This window comes from Pelodiscus sinensis, chromosome 4, assembly GCF_049634645.1.
Source record: "Pelodiscus sinensis isolate JC-2024 chromosome 4, ASM4963464v1, whole genome shotgun sequence".
Lineage (NCBI taxonomy): Eukaryota > Metazoa > Chordata > Testudines > Trionychidae > Pelodiscus > Pelodiscus sinensis.
Window position 1 is genome coordinate 96800353 of NC_134714.1, and position 21345 is coordinate 96821697.

Below are 21345 nucleotides of genomic sequence, written 5' to 3' on the forward strand. Positions count from 1 at the left end.
CTGCAATTGTACTCATGTGGGTAGGCTTTGAATCTGTACAGTCCATTAAAGTTTGTAGTTTGTTTTATTTTAACACTACACAGAGTAGAAGGGAAAAATGTTAATTTGATTAAAATTAACTTTATTTTGTTAATTAATTTAGTTCAATATTTTTCACTATTTATAATATATTTATATCATACCAGGATTATACTTTTATTTATATGAAGTGCTCTCACTCATGGTGTCCTCTCACTCATAGTTTGCCCCAGACAGACCAATTAAAGATTACTTGTAATTCTATAATAAGAAACACTGCTGTTCTGGTGACATAGCAGTAATACTTACCCTTAGGGCATTATAAAAATATGCAATGCAGAAAGTATTATCATTCTATAAAATCAGAATCCATAAAAAATGGAGAGTTTATAAATCAGTTCTGATGAGCAGTATATTAGAAAGATGATTTAGTATTAATCTTGTTGATAATATACAATTCCATTTATGTATTTACAGCTGTATTAATTAAACAGTTTCCCAATTAAAATGTTATGTTACTAAAAAAATAATTATTTTCCTCACTAACTTCTTTCATCTGGAATATGAGCCCTATTTCATGCAATGCTTTCTCCCATCCAGGTACCTCACCAGGAGCTCAGAGGAAGTTAAAAATCTGTGGTGATTCACTCAACCTGCTATCAGGAGAAATTTCTTTCCAGACCTGCAAAAAGACATCAAACTAACCCATGACAGATTGGTCATGCTACCATGCATTTTTTTACCTTCCTCCTCTAGAAAGTCAAAGTTCATGGGATGGGAGAAAGAAACTGTTTCCTGGGAAGGGAACAGTAGTTAAAAACTAAAGACATATTTATGATCATAATGGCATCAGTGGGAGCCCACAGGCCTGGAAGGAACTGCCTGCCATCACTTGGGATAGGAGTTGTTGCAGGGATAATATGCATGTTTTGACCTGTGATGCCAGAATCAGGAGTTGGTCTTGGGGAAAGGAGGAATCTGGAGCCATGTAGATTAGGCTGATCGGCAGAGGGAAATGAAGCCGCGATTGAAATAATCACCCCTTCATTTAAATTTAAATGGCTGCCGCGCTCTGCCGACCAGCTGATGATCAGCTGTTTGTCAGCAGATCGGGGCAGTCTGGATGCTCCCGGGCCGACCTGAAAGCCCTTTGTCGACCTCCCCCTTATGCATCGTGGGATGAGGTTTACTGGAGAGGTCGACAAAGGGCTTTCAGGTCGGTGTGGGAGTGTCCAGACTGCCCGATCTGCCGACAAACAGCTGATCATCAGCTGGTCGGCAGAGCGCAGCAGCCATTTAAATTTAAATGAAGCCGCAATTATTTAAATCGCGGCTTCATTTCCCTTTGCCAAATAAACAAATCTACATGGCTCCGTCGATGAGCCATGTAGTCTAGACGTACCCTAAAGTCAGAAAAAGCATAGCACAAGAAGACTAGGATCTTCCTTCCATATTCAGACTCAAGACACTCTCGTGAGAGAATCCAACTGTCTATATGAGATGACTAAATGAGGGGTTGAAGTTTAATACAAGTTTTGCCCTGCTGTGTAGATGTGCCCTGAGGGTGCTGTCAAACAAGAGACCATGAGAACTGAGTACTGCAGAAAACTAAGGAGTTAATTTGAATTGAAGTATTATTTAAACAGAATACAATCAAATTTCTGCTATGAGCATTTAAAATAAAATTAGATCTGAGTTTTTATGGCACTTCTCTCAGTGGCAACATCAATGAGGTTTTATGGCAAACAGAACCACAGGATATAAACAAAATAATTCCTAAATAAAGTGGCAAATAATGTGTCCAATTCTACTTCGACATAAGACAATTCAGGAGTGAGCTTTTGTATTCTACAATATCTCCATGCTGTACTTTCCAAGAACTTCATTCTGATATCAGGAGTCAAGTGAGCTGAAGGGAAAGTGCTACACAGACACACATTATCTGCATATGCAAAAGTAATATATTTGTATTGAAAAATCAATTATTAATTACATTAAAATCCATAATAAAATGTGTAACTCCAAGTTCATTAAGCTGATGCATTTTTTGAAAAATAAAATATGACAGAGCATTTACATTTCAATGTTCTTATGAGAAAAAGTGTTATACTGTTATTTGGAATGTGGCTTGGGATTGAAACATTTCCAAATCAGTCAATAATTAAATGGTGAGAATCCATCATTTTCACTGACATTTACTCCTACCAGAAAAGATGGCCTATTTTAAATATGCCCACACATATGCTTGTCAATCAGGTCCTGTCACAGCAAATTATTTCGTATTGTGTAGATCACATGGTATTAAACAGGAAATTTTTCTCTCCACATTTAAATATAGCTCTGGAGAGCAATATCAAGAACTCTTTTCAGAGATTAGATTTTTCTGTAACTGCTTCTTTACAATGTAATATATAAAAGATGGAAAATCTTATTCATAATACTCAGTTTCACTTCTAGTACAGAGGCTGATGACTCAGGTATCATTGCAAATTATAACTCTAATTGCAATATAGCACAGTGAGTTAAACAATGTAGTATAAAAGAAAGTTACTTATTCTGTTACTGGTGTTCTTCAAGGTATGCTGCCCATGTCCATTCTATATTAGGTATGTATGCTCACCACACTACACTTGGTACACTACAAGAACCACCACAAAGTCTTCCTGATGTCCAGTGTGTCCAGTCCTCCTAATGCCTGCAAGGGTGGAATTTCGGGCTGGTATGGGATGCAGCAGGCGTGTGCACTGGGACATGGCTTGCTTTTCATCCCGTTCCCCAGACACTAATGGTATGTCTACACTAGCCCCCTAGATCGATCTAGGGAGGCTAATGAGGGCAACCAGAATTGCAAATCAAGCCCGGGATTTAAATATCCCGCGCTTGAGTTGCATGTTCTCGGCCGGTCGCCATTTTAGAAATTGACTAGCCCAAAGTAACTGCCCGCATCTACATGCGGCAGTGAAATGGGAGTCCGATTTAAAGCCCCTAAATTGAATTAGCTGGTAAACCTCATTGCAGGAGGAATACCAGCTAATTTGAGTGGGGCTTTAAACTGCCTCGTGTAGACATGGACAGTTACTTCAGGCTAGTCAATTTCTAAAATGGCAACCAGCCGAGAACATGCAAATCAAGCGCAAGATATTTAAATTCTGGGCATTATTTGCAATTCCGCTCGCCCTCATTATCCTCCCTGGATCGATCTAGGGGGCTAGTGTAGACGTACCTTAAGGGAGTGAGGGGAAAGTGCTTGCGTTCTGTTCATCAGCCAAGTATGAGAGGCATGCATGGAATGCAAGCACTTTCCCCTCACTCTCTTAGCATCTCCAGAATGATATGAAAAGCAAGCTGCATCCCAGAGTGCACAGCTGCTTCTTCCCCTCCCCCACCACCCGCCCAACATTCCACCCTTGGACATCTGCCATATTATGTGACCTGGAAAAGAAAATAGACAGGAATATATCCTGGTTTATGTGTAAGGAGGATGACACCTTAAACAAAGTGCACACGGATGGAAGAGAGTGATAGCAAACACTTGAAGAGAACCTGCAGAACCTCTTCTGTACAGGCACATTCTTCCAGGTTTAAACATGGAGCCACTATGTTGTGAGGCATAGAGACTTGAGGTTGGGATGTAGCATTGAGCTATGATCCTGTAAGAGCAGATCTAAGTGGCTGGGGACAGTCCAGGGGAGAGCCACCATCATGTTCATGAGCATACCAAACCAGTAGTGGTGTGCCCATGCTGGGGCAATTACGATGACGAGTGCCATGTCTCTCTTGATCTTCACTAGGACCTGGCTGATGAGGGGAATCAGTGGAAACATGTACATCAGCTCCCACCCATGATAGAAGATACTGGAGAGGGAGCTCTTCCTTAGCCCCCAGAGGGAGCAAAAGCAATGGAACATCCTATTCTGTCTGGTGGGAAACAGATCCAATTTGGGAGCACCCCACCTCTGGAACAGCATACTGGCCACCGCTGGGTAGAGGGATTACTCATGGTAAGAGGAGAAATCCCTGCTGAAATGATCTGCTAGGGCATTCCTGACACTTGAGAGGTGAGAAGCCTCCAGATGGATGTTGTAATAGATTCAGAAATGTCATAGGAGCAAGGCCACCTGGCATAGGGCTGACATACACACTCCCCCTTGCCTGTTGATATTGAACACTGAGGTCTTGCTGTTCATCAGGACCCTCACCCTTTGCTTGTGAGTTGAGACACATTCTGCAGGCCAATCAGATTGCCCGGAACTCTTTGATGATTATGGGAAGAGACGTCCCTTCTAGAGACCATCTCCCTTTGGTCTAAAGACTTTCCAGATGTGCTCCACAGCTGAGATCCAGGGCATCTGACACTGACATCTACCAGGGATGATCTAAATGGTGCTCCTCCCATGAGAGCAGGGGACTGGACTTGATGACCGCTCGAGGTCCCTTCTAGTTCTAGATTTCTATGATTCTATGACTTGATGTTGGGAGCAGGGCTGTTGAACATAAGTCTATGTAAATAGGGTCTGAATCAATGCTTCCATTACAGCCAGATGAAATGGGAAAGAAATCCTGGATGTGGTCATGTAAATACAGTTCACTCAGCTTGCTTAGGCCTGCTAGATATTAAACAGTTATAAAGGTGTTTTACCCATTGTAACCAGTTTCACTGTTGTGGGGTCACAAACTGTGTTAACACAAAATGCAGGAATTGTAAGATATTGCCATTAAAGCTTGCAGTTATTGTGGGAATGCACAATGCAGAAAAATCAGACTGTGTTTAACTCAGTTAAAAGGAGTCACTCTATCCGCGTAAATACACTTGGATGGACAGAGGCTCATCTTTCAGAGCCCTATAGAGTTTGCAGGCCACATGCCCTCCATGTGTGAGTTGTAAGACTGGTTCAACCTGTTTCTCCCCACTGTTTCAATGACAGAGTTAAAGAAAGGCTCTTTTGTATGTAAATGTACTCCAGTGGATGCTAGAATCTCTTGTGGTTGGACTATGCTTTTTGGACTAAGAGCAGAAATCACTGAGAGCTGTAATCACTAGGTTTGGCCCAGAGCCAAATCCACCACAAGCCAGCAGAGAGATGCAAGGAGCAGCCAGAAGAGAGGCGGCAGTGAGGGATGACCGATGGAGAGGCATGAGGAGCAGCCAAAAGAGCGGTGGCAGTGAGGGGCAATGAATAGCAGAGCAGTGCCAGAGAGCAGAAAGTGGGTGGATGCTGAATGACCAGCAGATTGGGTGAGACGTCTCCTGCAGCTCCCAATCTGGATAGGAGGTGAACTGAACTCTGGTCTGCCCTACCCAAGGCAACAACTGTGAGTGGGGTACAGAGAAGGGTTGGGCACGTGACAGGGACATTTACATTGCTGGATTTGAGGTAAAGGACACTGCCCAACCTACTTGAGCTGGAATGTTTACTTGTGGTTTTGGTTATGGACTGTGTTTGTGGTATTTTCCTAAATTAATGCCACATTATTTCCCTCCCTTTTTATTAAACATTTCTTTCCTACACTCAGACTCTGTGCTTGCAAGTGGGGAAGCATTACCTCCCAGAGGTGCCCAGGAGTGTTGTGTGAATTTCCCAAGTTTATGTATGTGTGCTTGAGCCAGTTCTCTGTTGGATGGATGGAGAGAAACCTCTAGATATTGAACCTGGCCCTGAATCCTGCTGGCGCTACTTGGCAGAAGGGTGACATCTGTCTAAGATGTTTTTTACCCTAGTCCACCACCAGTGAGGTAAGAACTGCCAGGAGAATAATGATTACTTTTTCCGGGTGATCCCTGGACTGGGAATATGTCGATGCTAGCCATTGCTAGAGAGGGCACATGCGGAGCCTGGCAGGGTATACTACACACGTGCATGCTGTCATGTGGCCCTACAGGCACACACAGACTCTGTCTATCATCAGAAGAAAAGTGAATACTTCCGCAATAAGGCTTGGCAGAGCCTGAAACCTGTCCAATGGCAGGCAAGCTTTGGCATGGCCTAAAGTCCAGGACCATTCCGATTAATTCTTTCCTTTGTACAGTGGTCAATATGGACTTCTCAGCATTCATGAGCAGGCTGAGACACCTGCAACTGATCAGTATCTCCTCAAGGTCTCATCAAACCTTGGACCTGGAGTGGCTCTTGACTCTTCAGTCATTGAGGTACAGGAATGTCTGCTTCCCCATGCCTCTTAGATACACAGAAAGCACTGCAATGCATTTGGTGTACACTTTCAATGCTGTCGCGAAGATGAACAGAAGGACCACAAACTGGTAGTGGCCTAGGCACATCCTAAATCAGAAGAAGCATTTCTGTACTAGGAAACTATATGAAAATAAGTGTCTTTCAAGTTGAGGGCCGCATACCAGTCTCTTGCACAGGTGGAGAACCTGAGGCCTGGGGGCCAGATGCGGCCCCTGGCATGCTTGCATCTGGACCTTGAGACTCAGGGCTCCCCGCAACATTGGGGAGCCTAGGTGGTGCTCCAGCCCCTACTGTTGCCCCAGTGTGGGGCTGGAGCACACAAAATCTACTAACATGGGCCCTCCTAGGCTCTGGTGTGCGAGGAGAAAGTGGGGAGTGTCTTTTTGCTTCTCATTTGAGAGTTTGTTTTCCTTTTTTTGCAGCCCGCCTGATTTTTCTGTGGATCAGTGGTTCCTGGCCCAAAAAAGGTTCCCTATCCCTGGTCTCTTGAATCCAGGGAAGGGATGATGGTGACCAGAGAGACCATACAAAATTTCAACTTTTACAAGTATCTGTTGAGGCCTTGCAAGTCCCAGATGGGCCACAGCCCACCTTTGGCCTTTGGGATCAAGAAGTAGTGGGAATAAAATTAATTGTTCTAGTATCATAGTGCAACTGTCTCCACCACCCTCAGACACAGCAACTCTTTCACCTCCTGCAAGAGGAGATTTTCATGGGGGGGGGGGGGTACCTGAAGAGGGCTGAGGAAGGGGAGAGGAAAGGGGGGGCAGAGACAAACTGTAGGGTGTATCTTTGTGGTACCATCTGGAGGACACATTTATCCATGATAAGATTCCAGGCTGGAAGGAATTGGAAAAGAATGGAAAAAAACAAAGAACTTGGTTCCTGAAAACAAACTGGTAGACTATCCTCAGATGTACTCCGTAGCGGCGCACGCACTCCCAGTCAATGGGGTGATGACATTGTGGGGTGCAGATGCCGCCTCCTTGGCCGCAAGGCAGTTGGTCATCTCTATAACCCACAAAACTTCCCCAATCTCTGGGTAACCCTGAGTCCATAAGCAGCCCTGCTTGCTGGGCAGCGTGGCCCTGTGGCCAGAGTCAGTAAATAGTCCTCAGTTCAGGGTAGTATGTTTTACCAGTTAGTGTCAGTGAATAGTAGCCCTCAACCCCGGGCAGTATGGTCTACTGGCCAGAGTCAGTAAATAGTAGTCCTTAGTCCTACTGCTCTGGTTGGATCAATGTCCCATGAGGTAGTTGGGTCTTCTGGCTCTCCCTCAGCCTCTTCTCCCTGGTATTCCACAGGAGTTGTGTTGTGGCTGTCTCCCAGTTCTCTGGTTCTCACCACTGGGGTGGCTGGCTGCATCAGTTCAGGAGCTGCGGTAGGAGGTCCTTCGCCTTCGCTGGTCAGCCTAGACTAAGCTGCTCCACTGCTTTTTATACTGCTCCAGCACTTGGAGTATGCGCAGCTGGGTGAAGGGGTGGGACTTCCTCCACCCACAGAGTCTTACCCTCCCTTCAGTGTAGGGTATGCTCTCCCCGTCACATACGCTCAAAATAGTCGCTTGCTTAGTGCAGGTTCAGCCCAGCTGAACAGAAGGCCCAGCTGAGGATGGCTCAGGCATCGTGGCCCTTGCTCTTCTTAGAAGGGGGCTTTTGTCTCTGTTGGCTCCCCGACCCTAGGATTGCATGGGTTTAAACTATTTATGACTTGGGGCAAATACATATAACTTGTATTATTGTGTAAGTCTTTAGGGTGGTGCAGGAATCATTCAAGGAGCTTACTGTTGGTTTGCTCCACAAACGGGTCCTGCACATGGAAAGGAAGGTCCTTCATGGACTGCTAAGCTTCTTAGGCCAGAGAGAAGCAGCCAGGAGGCCTAATGCATGGAGATTGCTGAGGCTAAGGCACAGGCCACCTAGGCTATGTCTAGACTGCAGGCTTCATTCAGAAGAAGCTTTTCCAGAAGAGCTCTCCCGAAAAAACTTCTTCTGAAAGAGCGTGTCTACCAGCAAAAAAGTGCAATGAAAAAGTGATCTGCTTTCTTGAAAGATAGTGTGTGCACTGAATGGACACTATCTTGTATTTAAGCTATGACTACTATGGACAGAGTGTCCACAAGGGCACCTATGCTTCTTCCTCTGCCTCTTCTTTCAAAAGAACTCCCTCTTTCCCGTCTCCATCCTTTGGAAAAAGGCTTCTTCCTCGTAGAAAGAGGATTACTAATGCAGGCAGAGCAAAGTGAACTACGAATTTAAAATAACAAATAAAGTATAACTAGTTCTAACACACTAAAGCTTATTGCAAAGATACCTTAAAACTGTTCTTATTTCAGCTAAACCTCCAAGCCAGGAAAGATCTTTTTTCCCTGAGGTTTCTGGTTTATTCTCTTGGGAGTGACCTGGCAGCCAAAGACAAAGAGCCTGAAAACTTTGCATCTTAAATAGCCTTCCTTTTGGGATGGAATTCTTTGTTTCTACATTGTCCCCTTCCATGGAAAATTACCTGATCAGACCCTACTAGTTGGGGTGGTCACATTTCTTCCTAAGACCAACCCCTGCTTAGACCTAAAAGACAAAGAGGGCTGTTTACAGGTGATTGCCCAAACATTGAGATGTCCCAGCACTGAAAACACCCTTAGTGGCTTTCATTTGCACATTTATAAGCATAAGCCATTCCCTATTCCATATTTCTAACTTTATTTACAAGAATGATACATACACCAAACTAAGATCTACAGATCTAGCATACTGAGACATTAAAATTGATAGATTACATGAGGTATTTTGCTGAAAGCATCTTCAAATTATGCATAATTGTGTCAACAAGACAATTTCATAAAGCGGGGGGGGGGGGGGGGAATATCACACACAGAAATTTGAAAATTAAGCCATTTTTATTCCAGTATTTTATTTACCTATGGATTTAGTAGTCTCACTTTAGTCATTTGGGTTTCAAATTAGACCTCCAAAACTTCATCTTCCCGATAATATATGTCTTATATCTATTTATCTAAGTTTCCACATGACCCCCAGCACACTAGTGCTTGAGTATCCCTTGCTATTAAGAAGAGTGCATATAATATGTGACTGTTTCTGACAAAATGTGTACACAACTGTTGTGGAGAGAATGCCACTGGGAACTTACCAGACATTTTATTAGCAGCCCATTAATCATAGCGGGTTCAGTTATGAACTACCTATTATACCTTTGCAAAGGAGCCTGTAGAGGGAACAGCAGTGTCCACTGGGCTGCTGTTACTTCCCCTGTGCAAGTGGGAAGAAAGTGTAAAATCAGGGATAAAAGAGTGATGATGATGATGATCGGTGATGTGTTGTAAAAAATTATACTCTCTAAATCAGGGATAGGCAAAATACAGCACGCAGGCTGCATCTGGTCTGCCAAGCCAATGGATCCGGCCTGCAGACAGTGGGGAGCCCGAAACAGGCTCCCTGCTTGCCTTGCCCCACTGCATGCTGCTCAGAAAAGGCTGCCAGGCTGTTTCTCTTTCATAACTGTGACCCTGGGGTGAGGGAGGCTTCATTAGATGCCATGGCCTCAGCACAATCCCATTGGCCAGTTTCTGGCCAATGGGAGCTGTCTCTTTGAATAACAGGCAGTTGCTTTTCTGAGTGGTATGAGGGTGGGGTGAGGCAAGCAGCGAGCCTGCTTGGAGCTCCCCACTGTGTCTGTGGGCTGGATCCAGTGGCTTGGTGGGCCAGATCCGGCCGGTGTGCCATATTTTGCCCAGCCCTGCTGTCATAATCAGAAGACGTGGCCAACACCTGGGGACTAAAGGGTTAACTATGTCTCCTGTCCCTAGCAAGGTATCTGGTCAGCCAATAACAATGCAGGTACGGATTTCAAACTAGAACAAAGGAATTTGTATCTTTTCCCTCCTTTGTTTGAGTCAGAGCAGTTTCTCCTGGTACTAAGGGAGACAGAAAGATACTTCTCTCCCCAAGAACAGACATCTTATATGTGTAAGTAGGGCAAAGTTTAGACAGACCATCAGGTTTTATTGTTTTCTGGTTTGGGAATGTGGAATTGATCTCTGAGCTGTTAAAAGTGTTTTCCTTTTGTAACTAAAGTCCTGAGTCCAGGTGGTTCCCCTGAGTATCTAGATTAATTGATGGCTCTTTTCCATCTAGTCACCATGTTTGCAACGGTAGTTTTGTTTTGATAATAAAAGTTTGTTTTCTTTTTTCTTATTAACCAGTATTGGTTCACTTTTGTGTCCTGGGAAGTCTCTCTGGGTATGTCTACACTACCCCCCTAGTTCGAATTAGGGGGGTAATGTATGCATACCAAACTTGCTAATGAAGCCGGGGATTTGAATTTCCCGGGCTTCATTAGCATAAAGCCGGCGCCGGCATTTTTAAAAGCCGGCTAGTGGGAACCCCGTGCTGCGCGGCTACACGCGACATGGACTAGATAGTTCGGATTAGGCTTCTAACATGTGAGTGCCATCACTGTCCCCTTACGCGGGAGGTTGGAGTGAGGGAGACCAGGGACCGCGCGTATAGGCCTTGCTGGCCACAGCTCACGCAGAAACCTGTGCATGTGCCGTGCCACCCCTGGGCACATGGCCCCAGCTGGCTGCCACACAGAGGCCAAGGCCTGTTACCCACACGTGTGTATGTATGAAGGCACATGACGTGCTCCTGACCCCGGGGTGGGACACAACAGGACGCCCTCCCTCCACAAGCCCCCTTTACACAGGGGCAGGGGACATCTCCTCCCCTCTTCTCCCCCCACAGACCCACACCACATACAGCACAGGGGCATGGGTGCAATCCTGGGCAAGCTCCCACTCCCAGGGATAGCAGGACATCCCGAACATGGCCTCCAAGCTAGCACATAGGCTTTGATGGTATGGAGACCTGTCATCCTCGCCTTGCAGAGGGGGGGCTGGGCTTCACCCACTGTATCCCCAGGGATAACTGACCACCTCTCTTGTTTCTCCACAGCCGCACCAGCTGGGAGTGCAGGGCATACCACCCCACCCAGGACATCCTCCTGCACCCAAGCACTCAGCAGGCTGACCCGTAATCAGGAGGGTACCAGCTGCAGCACCTGGGGATACTGCGAGGCCTGCACCGCACTCTGGACTACTGGGTGCACAAAGACCTGCTGCTCTGATGGGAGAGCGGATGGGAGCTGCTTGCCCAGGGCCATGCCATCTGCGACCACCTGCAAACCCTGGTGCACAGATTACTGCCTCCTGCCGCTCCAGCCCCTGCTGCCTCCCCAGCTACAGCTCCTCCTCCCATTCCTGGTCCCCCTCCCGCTTCTTCCTTCCCCCCCCTTGGTGTCCTTCCCCCCCACAGTGAGGACACCAAGGCCCCTGCACTCGTTGTGCTGGGAGACAGGTGGGCTGGCAAGCCCCCAACCCTGAGCTTCTCTTTCACTTTCCTCCCTTTGCCTCCCCCTTCCAGTTCCCTCCGCCCAGGTTTACCCCTCCCCTCTCCCACCCTCTCTCCTCCCCTCTCCCGCCTTCATCACCCCCCCCCCCACCACACTCCAGTTTTGTTCAATAAAGAGAGTTTGTTTTCTTCAACACGTGTGTCTTTACTGTACATCAGGAAGGGGGGTTAGGAAGGGGTAAGTGGAAGGACATCAGGGTGGAATGAGGCGCAAACCCCTAGTGGGGGGCTTTGCTGTCCCTCAGTGAGGTAGGCAAGCAAGCAGGGAAACTTGAGAACTGGCTGTCTGGGGGGTTCCTTTAACCACAGGCCTCAGATAGCCTCAGGCAGCAGTCACACAAGGTAACTCCTGACCCGATGTCCTGCCAGAGCCAGTTCTGGCTAGCCTTAAATGCAATTCAGCGTCCAATCAGTGTGGACACGCTATTTCAAAATAGCAAAACTCTATTTCAAAATGCATTTTGCATGTAGATGCGTTATTTTAAAATAAGCTATTTCGAAATAATGCTGTAGTCTAGACATACCCCTAGATAAAATTTCTGTATCTCCACTATAAGTAACTATAAACTCCAACAAGAGATAAAGCCAATAGAGCCAAACAATAAAAAATATTGAATAGAAGAAGAATCTTGGAAAGGCATATATTCTGCAATATGACAATGATGTATAGTATATATCAAAACTTGCACAAACTCTTCTGACGAAATGGTAATCAAGTGATTTGTGCCTTGGGCATCACAATCACTTGATTTAAATCCAATAGCAAAAACCTGGAGTCAACTAAAGAAAGCAATAGGTAAGGCAGCTAACACACTGTGGGCACCTGGAAGGAGATATCATTCATTTGCAATGATTTTTGGGGAAAATAAAAGCTTTTAGAAGAAAGAAGAAGCAGTGAACAAAATGACTTCACAATTTCTTTAAGAAACAAATTCTTAAAATGTGTGGGAGACAGGTGCTCAGTTACACATCTGTTTTAGAATTCCAGTTAAACTTCTAATTAAATAAGGTCATTGCTTTTCAGTATATGCAAATTGTGTGTGTTGAACACCTTTAATATGGAGGCATCGTTACTGATTGGAGCTTTTAAGATAAATATTAAATGAAAATAAAATATAGCATTTTTTTAGTTTTCATTTTTAGCTATACATCTAAAAATTATTGTGTAAGTGAATGTATATATGAATCTTTATTTATTTTTCCTTACCATAAATTTAAGTATTATTCCACAATCATTATGATAGGAAGTTGAAATACTGAGCAAATCAAAAGGGGTTGATGTGACCAGGCCTAAACGCATTGGTGTCAGTGGGAGTTCTGTCCTATAGAAGTATTTTTACTAAATGAATCACAGTGATATCTTACATTTATGCCAGAGCTTATGCTTGACCCAGTATCTGAAATACAGATTTCAAATGAAGGCATCAATGCTGCAAACATGAATGTGTCTAAGTAACTTCCATATGTAAGTACATTAATTGATTACAATAAGTTTGCTCAAAAGTGTAAATATTTGCAGGATCAGAGCCTAAGAGTACTGCTGGTCTCCTATTCCTGTCCAGAACGAATTTACTGCTTTTGTATCTTCTTATCATCTATGTTTTAGGAACGCAAGTCTTGTGATAAGTAAAATTATGCAGTCAAGCCAGATTTTTTCCTTACCTTTTTAATGGTGATTTTTGTTAAACTCTTAGAGGTTAGGGGAAAAACACCCTACAGAACATATTAATTTCCTCCCATATACTGTAGCTATTTTTATAAGATACTTTTGGCATACATTCTACGTATATAACAAAACCATAAACATATATGATTATGAAATATAAAGGTAAATTTTAACCTGAATTCTGGTCACTGAGTACAGGGAAACCTTTTTAATTATTTATATTAGTTTAACAATATCATTAAACTGGTAACCCAGATTGTCATAAGACATATTTGATGTTACTGGTGGAGTTTCTAATTGTTGGTGGCTTTTTCCTGTTATACTTACCCTCGCACAGCCCTTTTAATGGACATACAATATGTTACTCCATACCCAAGCTCACCTACTCTTTCTTTTCTCAAAAGACAAGGCACATCTGCCACCTGCTCTAGTCTGTGTCCCAGCAACAACTGTCGAGCAGCAACAAGATTGATTATCAGTCAAAAACCATTGCACAACACCAGATTTTGGTAGGTTAAGCTTGCTGATCCAGCAAGGGATGGTGTGAAATTTTCGTAATGTGTGCCAACATTTTGGTGCTAAAAGAACAGCAGTGCATGTCACAATGAAACACAGCCAAAGATATGCAGACAAAGCACAGAAGTTTTTGTTTTGAATTTAGCTTGAGAGAGAAAATTGCTTAATGAATTTGAAAACCCACTCTTAACAAGTTATGTGCAAGGAAAAACTATAATAAAAGTACTAAGGCCCTGAACATTTTATAACAAACTATAACAATGGCTATATAAAAATATTATATAGCTTTTTTCAGTGCCTCCTATGATACGAGACAAAACAGCGTTTACTTAATATTATTGTTTTTATTTACTGAAATAATAAAAACCTTCAAATTAAATCTTAAAGTGAATTGGTTCAACTATGCTATACGTATAAATTAGAGAAAATATTACTATTTGTGTCTCCCTTACTGTATGCATAGACTATTGTTTAAATGAACTGTAGTCAATGGAGTCAGAGTGATTTTCATTTTATCTTTAACACGTATCATGTGAATAATTGATGAAGTAGGAGATAAGTATATTGTATGATCATAAATATAGTTTATGAAGTTTTTATGGAAGCAAGATATGAATGTATTTATATGATATGGCTCAGTTGGTGGAAGTCACTATTAGCTCCATGGAAATCTAATAAAGACATATTTAGGGCAAGTGCAGATATTCATTGACATTTTTTATACTTATCACTATAAGAAAGAATAAAACAACAGAAAAACAAAAACAGAGAACTACCACTTCTAGGTCAGCAACAACTTTCTGTAAAAATTACAAGCTATTGAGTCCTCACATTTTTCATTTGGTAGTAAAAAATCTGTGCTAGAAACTACTCTCAAGGTAACAAAAGTAATTTAAAAATATATTAGGAAAAATAAACCATGGGTGCTTTAAAAAAGAGAAGAAGAAAACAATCATAAATATACAAGGAAAGGCTAAAATTATCATTAAAGTAAAGAAATATAAAATATACACTTTAGTTAAATGCTTTTTGTAAATGTATTTATCCCAAGATCATTGTTAAATGCACTGCATTATACTTTTAGACACCACAAGACTATGCCAGCTGTAAAATCCTTAAAAAAAAAAGTATTTTATAATCCAAAAAATGCATTTCATTTTTGTCTCTTGTTAGAATGGTACTCTGGTAACACAATTTGATCCTTAACAAATATAAAATTTCCCAATCTGTCGCCTGGCTTTTTGTAAGAATAAAAATTAGCTAGCTAAATTATAACTATCATTATTAGCTTATCATAACTTCCAGCTGTTTTGATGATTTAATGGAAAGTATTTAGTATGAAGTATTGTGACTTTGATACAGAGAGCTATGTAAGTTAATTCTGTAAAACTTCATCAAAATTAATTGTATAAATCCCAGAATGTACTCTATCACCTTAAAAATGACAAGAACAATATTTACATCCAAATTTCAAAAGTGAGTGAGTCAGAAATTATATTGTGTGTGTGTACAAATATCCTTTGATGATTGTACTGAAAAAGGGATGAAATAGAGGGGGGGCATTTTAATGTTTGCAAGGACCAATTTTAAAAAAATAAAATATTCACATTTGAATGTGTACATGTCAAGGTAAATGCTCTACCTTGTTGTATAAACATCCTAATAATTATTTTAATGATTTTTCATATAGGTCAAATGACTAAATTAATAAATGCAGGCTGAAATGCTGAACTATTTTCTTCCTAGTGTAATAAGTCTAATGAATTGTGTCTGTTAGGTGTCACTGAAACTAAGGAATAAATTCAATAATCTCTGATTTAATTTATTATATTTTCACCATTTAACCTCCTGCAGGCTCCCTAATGTCTGTTCAGATCTATATTAAATTAAGCACCAATGCTAATGAAGGGCAATAAACATGGCTGTCAGTAGATTTTGCTTTCATTAAGCACATTATCCTCTTACTGAGCTCTAAATGAGTAAACATTAGTTTTGTTAAACCATGCAAAAAGACAGGATGAAAATCATTTTTAATTGCATCCCTGAAGACATGTACTATTTGTTTTTTTACCTTTAATTTTTTTGAATGGATTTAAAAAGGGTTCTCCAGTTGAAATATAAATGTCGGCATCATGGGGTATATCTTTAGGTTCTAGTGCTTCAGTGCCGTCTGCCAAGAACACTCGTCGTGCAGCCATGTTCAGATTCAGCTTTTCAGTGCACTCCTCCAGCAGCTAAATGAAAGCAAGAGGTAAGGAATATTGATTACAAAACAAAATATATTCACAACATGACCAACATTTAGTGAAAGAATCAGGACAAAAATTAGAAATCCAAGCTCAAATGACTTCCTAACCCATAGTAACTGCACTGTAACTAACTTGTTTGTTTGTTGTTGTTTTTTTTGTTTTTTTTTTTGTAATCTTTGCTGGCAGTTAACTGATAAAATGATGGTGGAAAACAGTAGAGAATATAACATTACACAGAATATTCAAAAATTATTATTCTTTATTTTCAGTCTCAAATAATATTTTAATTTGTTATGAATGAACTCAACATTTTATGATCTGTAGATCCTATTTAATTGAACTGTATTTATATTGTAGTATATGTTAATTATTCACTAATTGTATGTGTATGATATATGTATATTATACATATGCTAGAAAGGAAGAACTTAAATATTAGCTCATTTTAAAATAAAAGACTTTTCCTTTTATCTGATGGTATAAAGTTAAATAAAGTTAATGTATGTAAGAAAACTTTGTATTAGTATTTACCAGTTTAATGGATGGTACAGCAACTTTTGAAAAGATACTTCTTGTGCCATTCTTGTAAGCTGTTACTTTGATTATCCCTGGTTGGCATTTAATAACTTGGAGCACTTCAGATTCTTTCTGGGCCAGCTGGAGTCTTGAGGTAGAGAACTGTGTACATCTGTTGCAAATAAAACCAATTCAGCTTGATCAGAGAAAAAGTTAATGCTAAATAACAAAAATAAATTAAATGTGACAGGATCTCATTCTAAATCTATTTTATTTAAAGGAGTCCAATTTTCTTACATAGTCTATTAAAAACGCAAGTATTCTGATTTAGAAATCCATAAGGTAAGGACTCTTGAGGGGTTTATATAAGAAATATTCAGTTACACGATTAAATATAAAAAGACCTTAGAAATTGATGTTTTAAACAAAATATGAGTCCTTACCTTATGGATTTCTAAATCAGAGTTTTAATAGACTATGTAAGGAAATTGCACTCCTTTAAATAAAATAGACTTAGAATGAGATTCTGTCGCATTTAATTTATTTTTGTTATTTAGCATATTTTATTTGCAATACACCACATTCACAGAGCACCTTAACTCCAGAATGAACTTGTTTATGTAGCATCCCCTGGAGCCCATTTTATTATGTGTTTTATAGAGAAAAGATCTCAATCTTCAAAAATGAGTCCCCAGTACTATCAGTATTTGGCTATATTTTAAAATTAACAACCACATTCTTATTAGTGTTTTAAGTGCATAAATCAATTTTTTATAATTCAATATAACAGAATGATTGGATGTCAGTTGAAAAATTAAGAGCTAATACTGGAGCCTTAATTCAGTCAAAATTCCCATAGACTTTGACAGCAATTGTATTTGTAGACTATAGAATGGGGCCTTACATGTTTCTGTTCTTCAGAATGCAAAATATATTCAGTGCCATTAGCCAAATAAAATGAAATGCACTAATATCCAATAATGAAAAAGTATGTTCAATACTATTTAATTCCACCAAAAAATCATCATAGTGTTATGGTACTGTAAAGTTGTTCTCAGAAAATAAATTTCAGAGGAGTAGCCATGTCAGTATGTTTTAGCAAAAATGAGGAGTCCTGTGGCAGCTTAAAGACCTACAATTTTATTTGGGCATAAGGTTTCATGAAGCATAAGCTTCACGTATCTGACGAAGTGGGCTCTAGCCCATGAAAGCTTATGCTCAAATAAAATTAGCATCATAGAATCATAGAACACTAGAACTGGAAGGGACCTCAAGAGGTCATTGAGTCCAGTCCCCTGCCCTCACGGCAGGACCAAGCACCGTCTAGACCACCGGTCCTCAAACTTTTTGGGCTCCGGAGCCCTTTACATGCATAAAAATTTATGTGGAGCCCCAGCGGTCCACTGATAGTATGTGTTGTACCTATCGATATTTCCAGTTTGTCAACCTTGCGGAGTCCCTGGAAATGTCTTGTGGAGCCCTGGGGCTCCATGGAGCACAGTTTGAGAAACACTGGTCTAGACCATCCCTGATAGATGTCTATCTAACCCACCTCTAAAAATGTCCAGAGATGGAGATTCCATAATCTCCCAAGGCAATTTATTCCAGCGTTTAACTACCCTGACAGTTAGGAAGTTTTTCCTAATGGCCAACCTAAACCTCCCTTGCTGCAGTTTAAGCCCATTCTTTTTTGTCCTATCTTTGTTGTTAGTCTTTAAGGTGCCATAGGACTCCTCATTGTTTTTAGAAAAGAAAGAATTTCTATTGCATAACTATAGGAAAGTTGTATTGTTTAACAAAAACGTTTTTAATTTAAGGTCACAAGTCTGAGCACTGAGCTCTGTGTAGGGCAGAGGTCCAAGCATAAAGAACTCAAGTTTAAGGCCTAAGCATCTGATTCAGCTCCCTCTAAATGGGAATCTTCAAGTATTTTAATGCATATAAACATAAAGTAGGAGATGTTTGACAATTTCTAAGTTTCTTGAACTGTAATGAAAGTAGTAGTTCAAGGACATTTTGTGCTATGAGATTTCTATATTTCATTCATACTGGTGGGCAGTTCTTAAGAAAAGTGGTCTCACTCAAGTCAAGGGGACTATTTGTACGAGAAACTGCTAAACCCAAATGAGTATGGAATTTAGAGTCTGAGTCTTAGTGAGGTATTACTACAATTTATCATTAAACTACTTTTTTTATGAACTTACAATATTATACACAGAGGGCTAATTGATGCTATACTATATATATATATAAAAGCAAGCATGTGCGCCTACCCACTAGAAATCAATCTTAAAATGAATAAAATTAGCAATCTTTTTTATTTGTAGGTTTTGGAGTATCAGTTGAATTACCATTATGATTTCTGTTGAAAGGAGAAGCAGCATCAACAATCACAGTTAAAAGCAACATAGAACAGCTTTGATTACCTTAGCTGACCTGCTGGAGCACTGACAGGTCTGTTTCTCTTGGATGATGATATAAGGCAGAAATTGTTTGTAGTGTTTGATTTGTAGTTGCCTAGGTCTGATATTCTATCACTGCTCTGAACTGATTTTGTTTGATGTGTGGAACAATCACGAAGTCCTGACCTTCTTGATACAACTGCCGATTGCAGACGAATGTTAGGGCCAAACAGAGGCCGTCTAGAGATTTTCTTTCCTTTCGTATTTTTAATTGCCGTTTTTGCATAGGGGGAAATAAATTTTCTGAAAGAAAAATACGGAGGAAAACATATAATTATACCCTCTTATGCCAACCTTTTGTTTAGTTTAAGTAATTCTTGAATCTACGAGGACCTGGGAAATTCTGCTAAATGACAGTCATGGGTAACATAATTTAATGTCAATGTACACTTTAAAAGTGGAAGGAAAAGAAACCAAATCATTAAAACACCAAGAAATTGCCATAATAATTAGTAGATTTTGAAAACTGTGCCAGACAATAAGGAAAATAAGATTTTCAAATGGAGTTTTAGGCAGAAATTCTGCAGGAATTAGGCACCTCAATCCCAACAACTCTTTATCCCAGCCTTAGTTGCTGCAAAAATTAGGTTTTACAAACGTTAATGATAGAAATATTCCCTGAAATTACAACCCCCATCCCACCTAATAGACACATTAATCTTTTGTTAAATGAATACATTTTCTCTACAACTTGTGTGACTGAAATATTTCAGAATTATGACGATAAATGAGTATGTGAATGTGAAATTGACTAGAAACCAAAGGCAAAACTGGCAAATTTACTTTTATTGCTTATTTTTTGCATTTATCTGAGTATAGGCAAACAATATAACAGGGAAAACATAAATCATTTAAAAATGTTATTTGAACAAATTAAGATGTTACTAATAACAAAAGTAAATCATATGTTTTTAACCTATTAATGTCCCGTTAAAATAGTTTTCTGGCTATACTAAAAGAAAAATTAGAGACATTTGACATGGGTTTAATCAGATCACAACTTTATTATTAGAGGTCTGGCACTACCCAGCAGATAAAAATATACTGGCTTGGGTGCAGGTGCCCATAGGTTTATTCCAGAACTGTGGCAGCTTTTACCAGCTCCCCATCTTTTTCCTCCCAAGTTCCTCTAGCAACTTTATTGCCAGGGCCTTTTTCCATCCAAGTCCATCTGGCAAATCTATTGCTGGACCTTATCATAGAGGGCTTTTACCATCGGTGGAACCTTGCCATCCACCCCATCACAGGAGACTTAGGGAGGATATAAAATTGGGCGGAGTGGTTAGATCCCTGCTGTACCAATCATAGAAATCCCCAACCACTCCCTATTTGTTCTTTTAATGTTCTTTAAATTTACGTAGCACTATGCTCATAAACATATTGAGATGTGTTTTGAATTCTCATTTGTGAGACGAATAAGACACTAATATCTTGTATGTGTTCATTTTCCTCTAAGGCTATCTTATGGATCATTTGAAAAGTGAAGAATATCTGATTTTCCTTTTTATAATAAAATCTATTCATCCCATTACTTATTACTGAAAAAAATTATTGTTTCTAGTCTTTACTAAAGAGTCAGTCACTTTGTTAGAAGTAATAGAAATGTAGCTGTGTTAGTTTGCTGTAGCTGAAACAAAAAACAGGACTATGTAGCACTTTAAAGACTAACAAGATGGTTTATTAGGTGATGAGCTTTCGTGGGCCAGACCCACTTCTTCAGATCATATAGTGGAAGAAAATTGTCACAACCATATATACCAAAGGATACAATTAAAAAAATGATCACATATGAAAAGGATAAATCAAATTTCAGAACAGAAGGAGGATGGGGGGGGGGGGAGGTAAATGTCTGAGCGCTAATGATATTAGAGGTGATAATTGGGGAAGCTATCTTTGTAATGGGTAAGGTAATTAGAGTCTTTATTCAAACTTAAGTGTAAAGTGTTGAATTTGAGCATGAATGACAGTTCAGAGGGTTCTCTTTCAAGTGTATTCTTAAAAGGCCTTTGAAGCAGGATGCAGGTAATCAAGTCGTTGAGACAATGTCCTTTCTGGTTGAAATGGCAAGAAACTGTTTTTTCTTTGTGATCCTGCCTAATATCTGTTTTGTGGGCATTGATCCTTTGGCAAATTGTCTGAGACGTTTGTCCAATGTACATAGCAGACGGACACTTTCGGCACATGATAAATTATATTTCTGGATGCGCAGGAATATGTGTTCTTGATCTTATAACTTACTTGGTTAGGTCCAATAATGGTATCAGCAGAGTGAATAAATGGACAAAGCTGGCAACGGGGTTT

The 21345-nt window shown here is 40.5% G+C and overlaps 2 protein-coding genes across 7 annotated transcripts in view; one reads left to right on the forward strand and one right to left on the reverse strand.

Moving 5' to 3' along the window:
- The window catches only part of DCDC1 (doublecortin domain containing 1), a 604418-nt gene that overhangs the window by 530057 nt on the left and 53016 nt on the right, over window positions 1-21345 (reverse strand). For 4 of the 5 annotated variants that reach the window (XM_075927782.1, XM_075927784.1, XM_075927785.1 and 1 more), the window contains exons 3-5: window positions 19009-19287; window positions 16598-16754; window positions 15889-16051 (exon numbers count right to left, since the gene is read on the reverse strand). In XM_075927782.1, the coding sequence (XP_075783897.1) occupies window positions 15889-16051; window positions 16598-16754; window positions 19009-19287 (599 nt within the window). Of the gene's footprint in view, window positions 1-15888; window positions 16052-16597; window positions 16755-19008; window positions 19288-21345 lie in introns of those variants that run through there. The other variant, XM_025187660.2, reaches the window with a different exon arrangement.
- DNAJC24 (DnaJ heat shock protein family (Hsp40) member C24) overlaps window positions 15952-21345 on the forward strand; it is a 128075-nt gene continuing 122681 nt past the window's right edge. Inside the window, exons 1-2 of one of the 2 annotated variants that reach the window (XM_014576424.3) lie at window positions 15952-16068; window positions 18910-19036. The gene's annotated coding sequence lies outside the window, so the exon portion shown is untranslated. The remainder of the gene's footprint in view (window positions 16069-18909; window positions 19037-21345) is intronic. The other variant, XM_075927801.1, reaches the window with a different exon arrangement.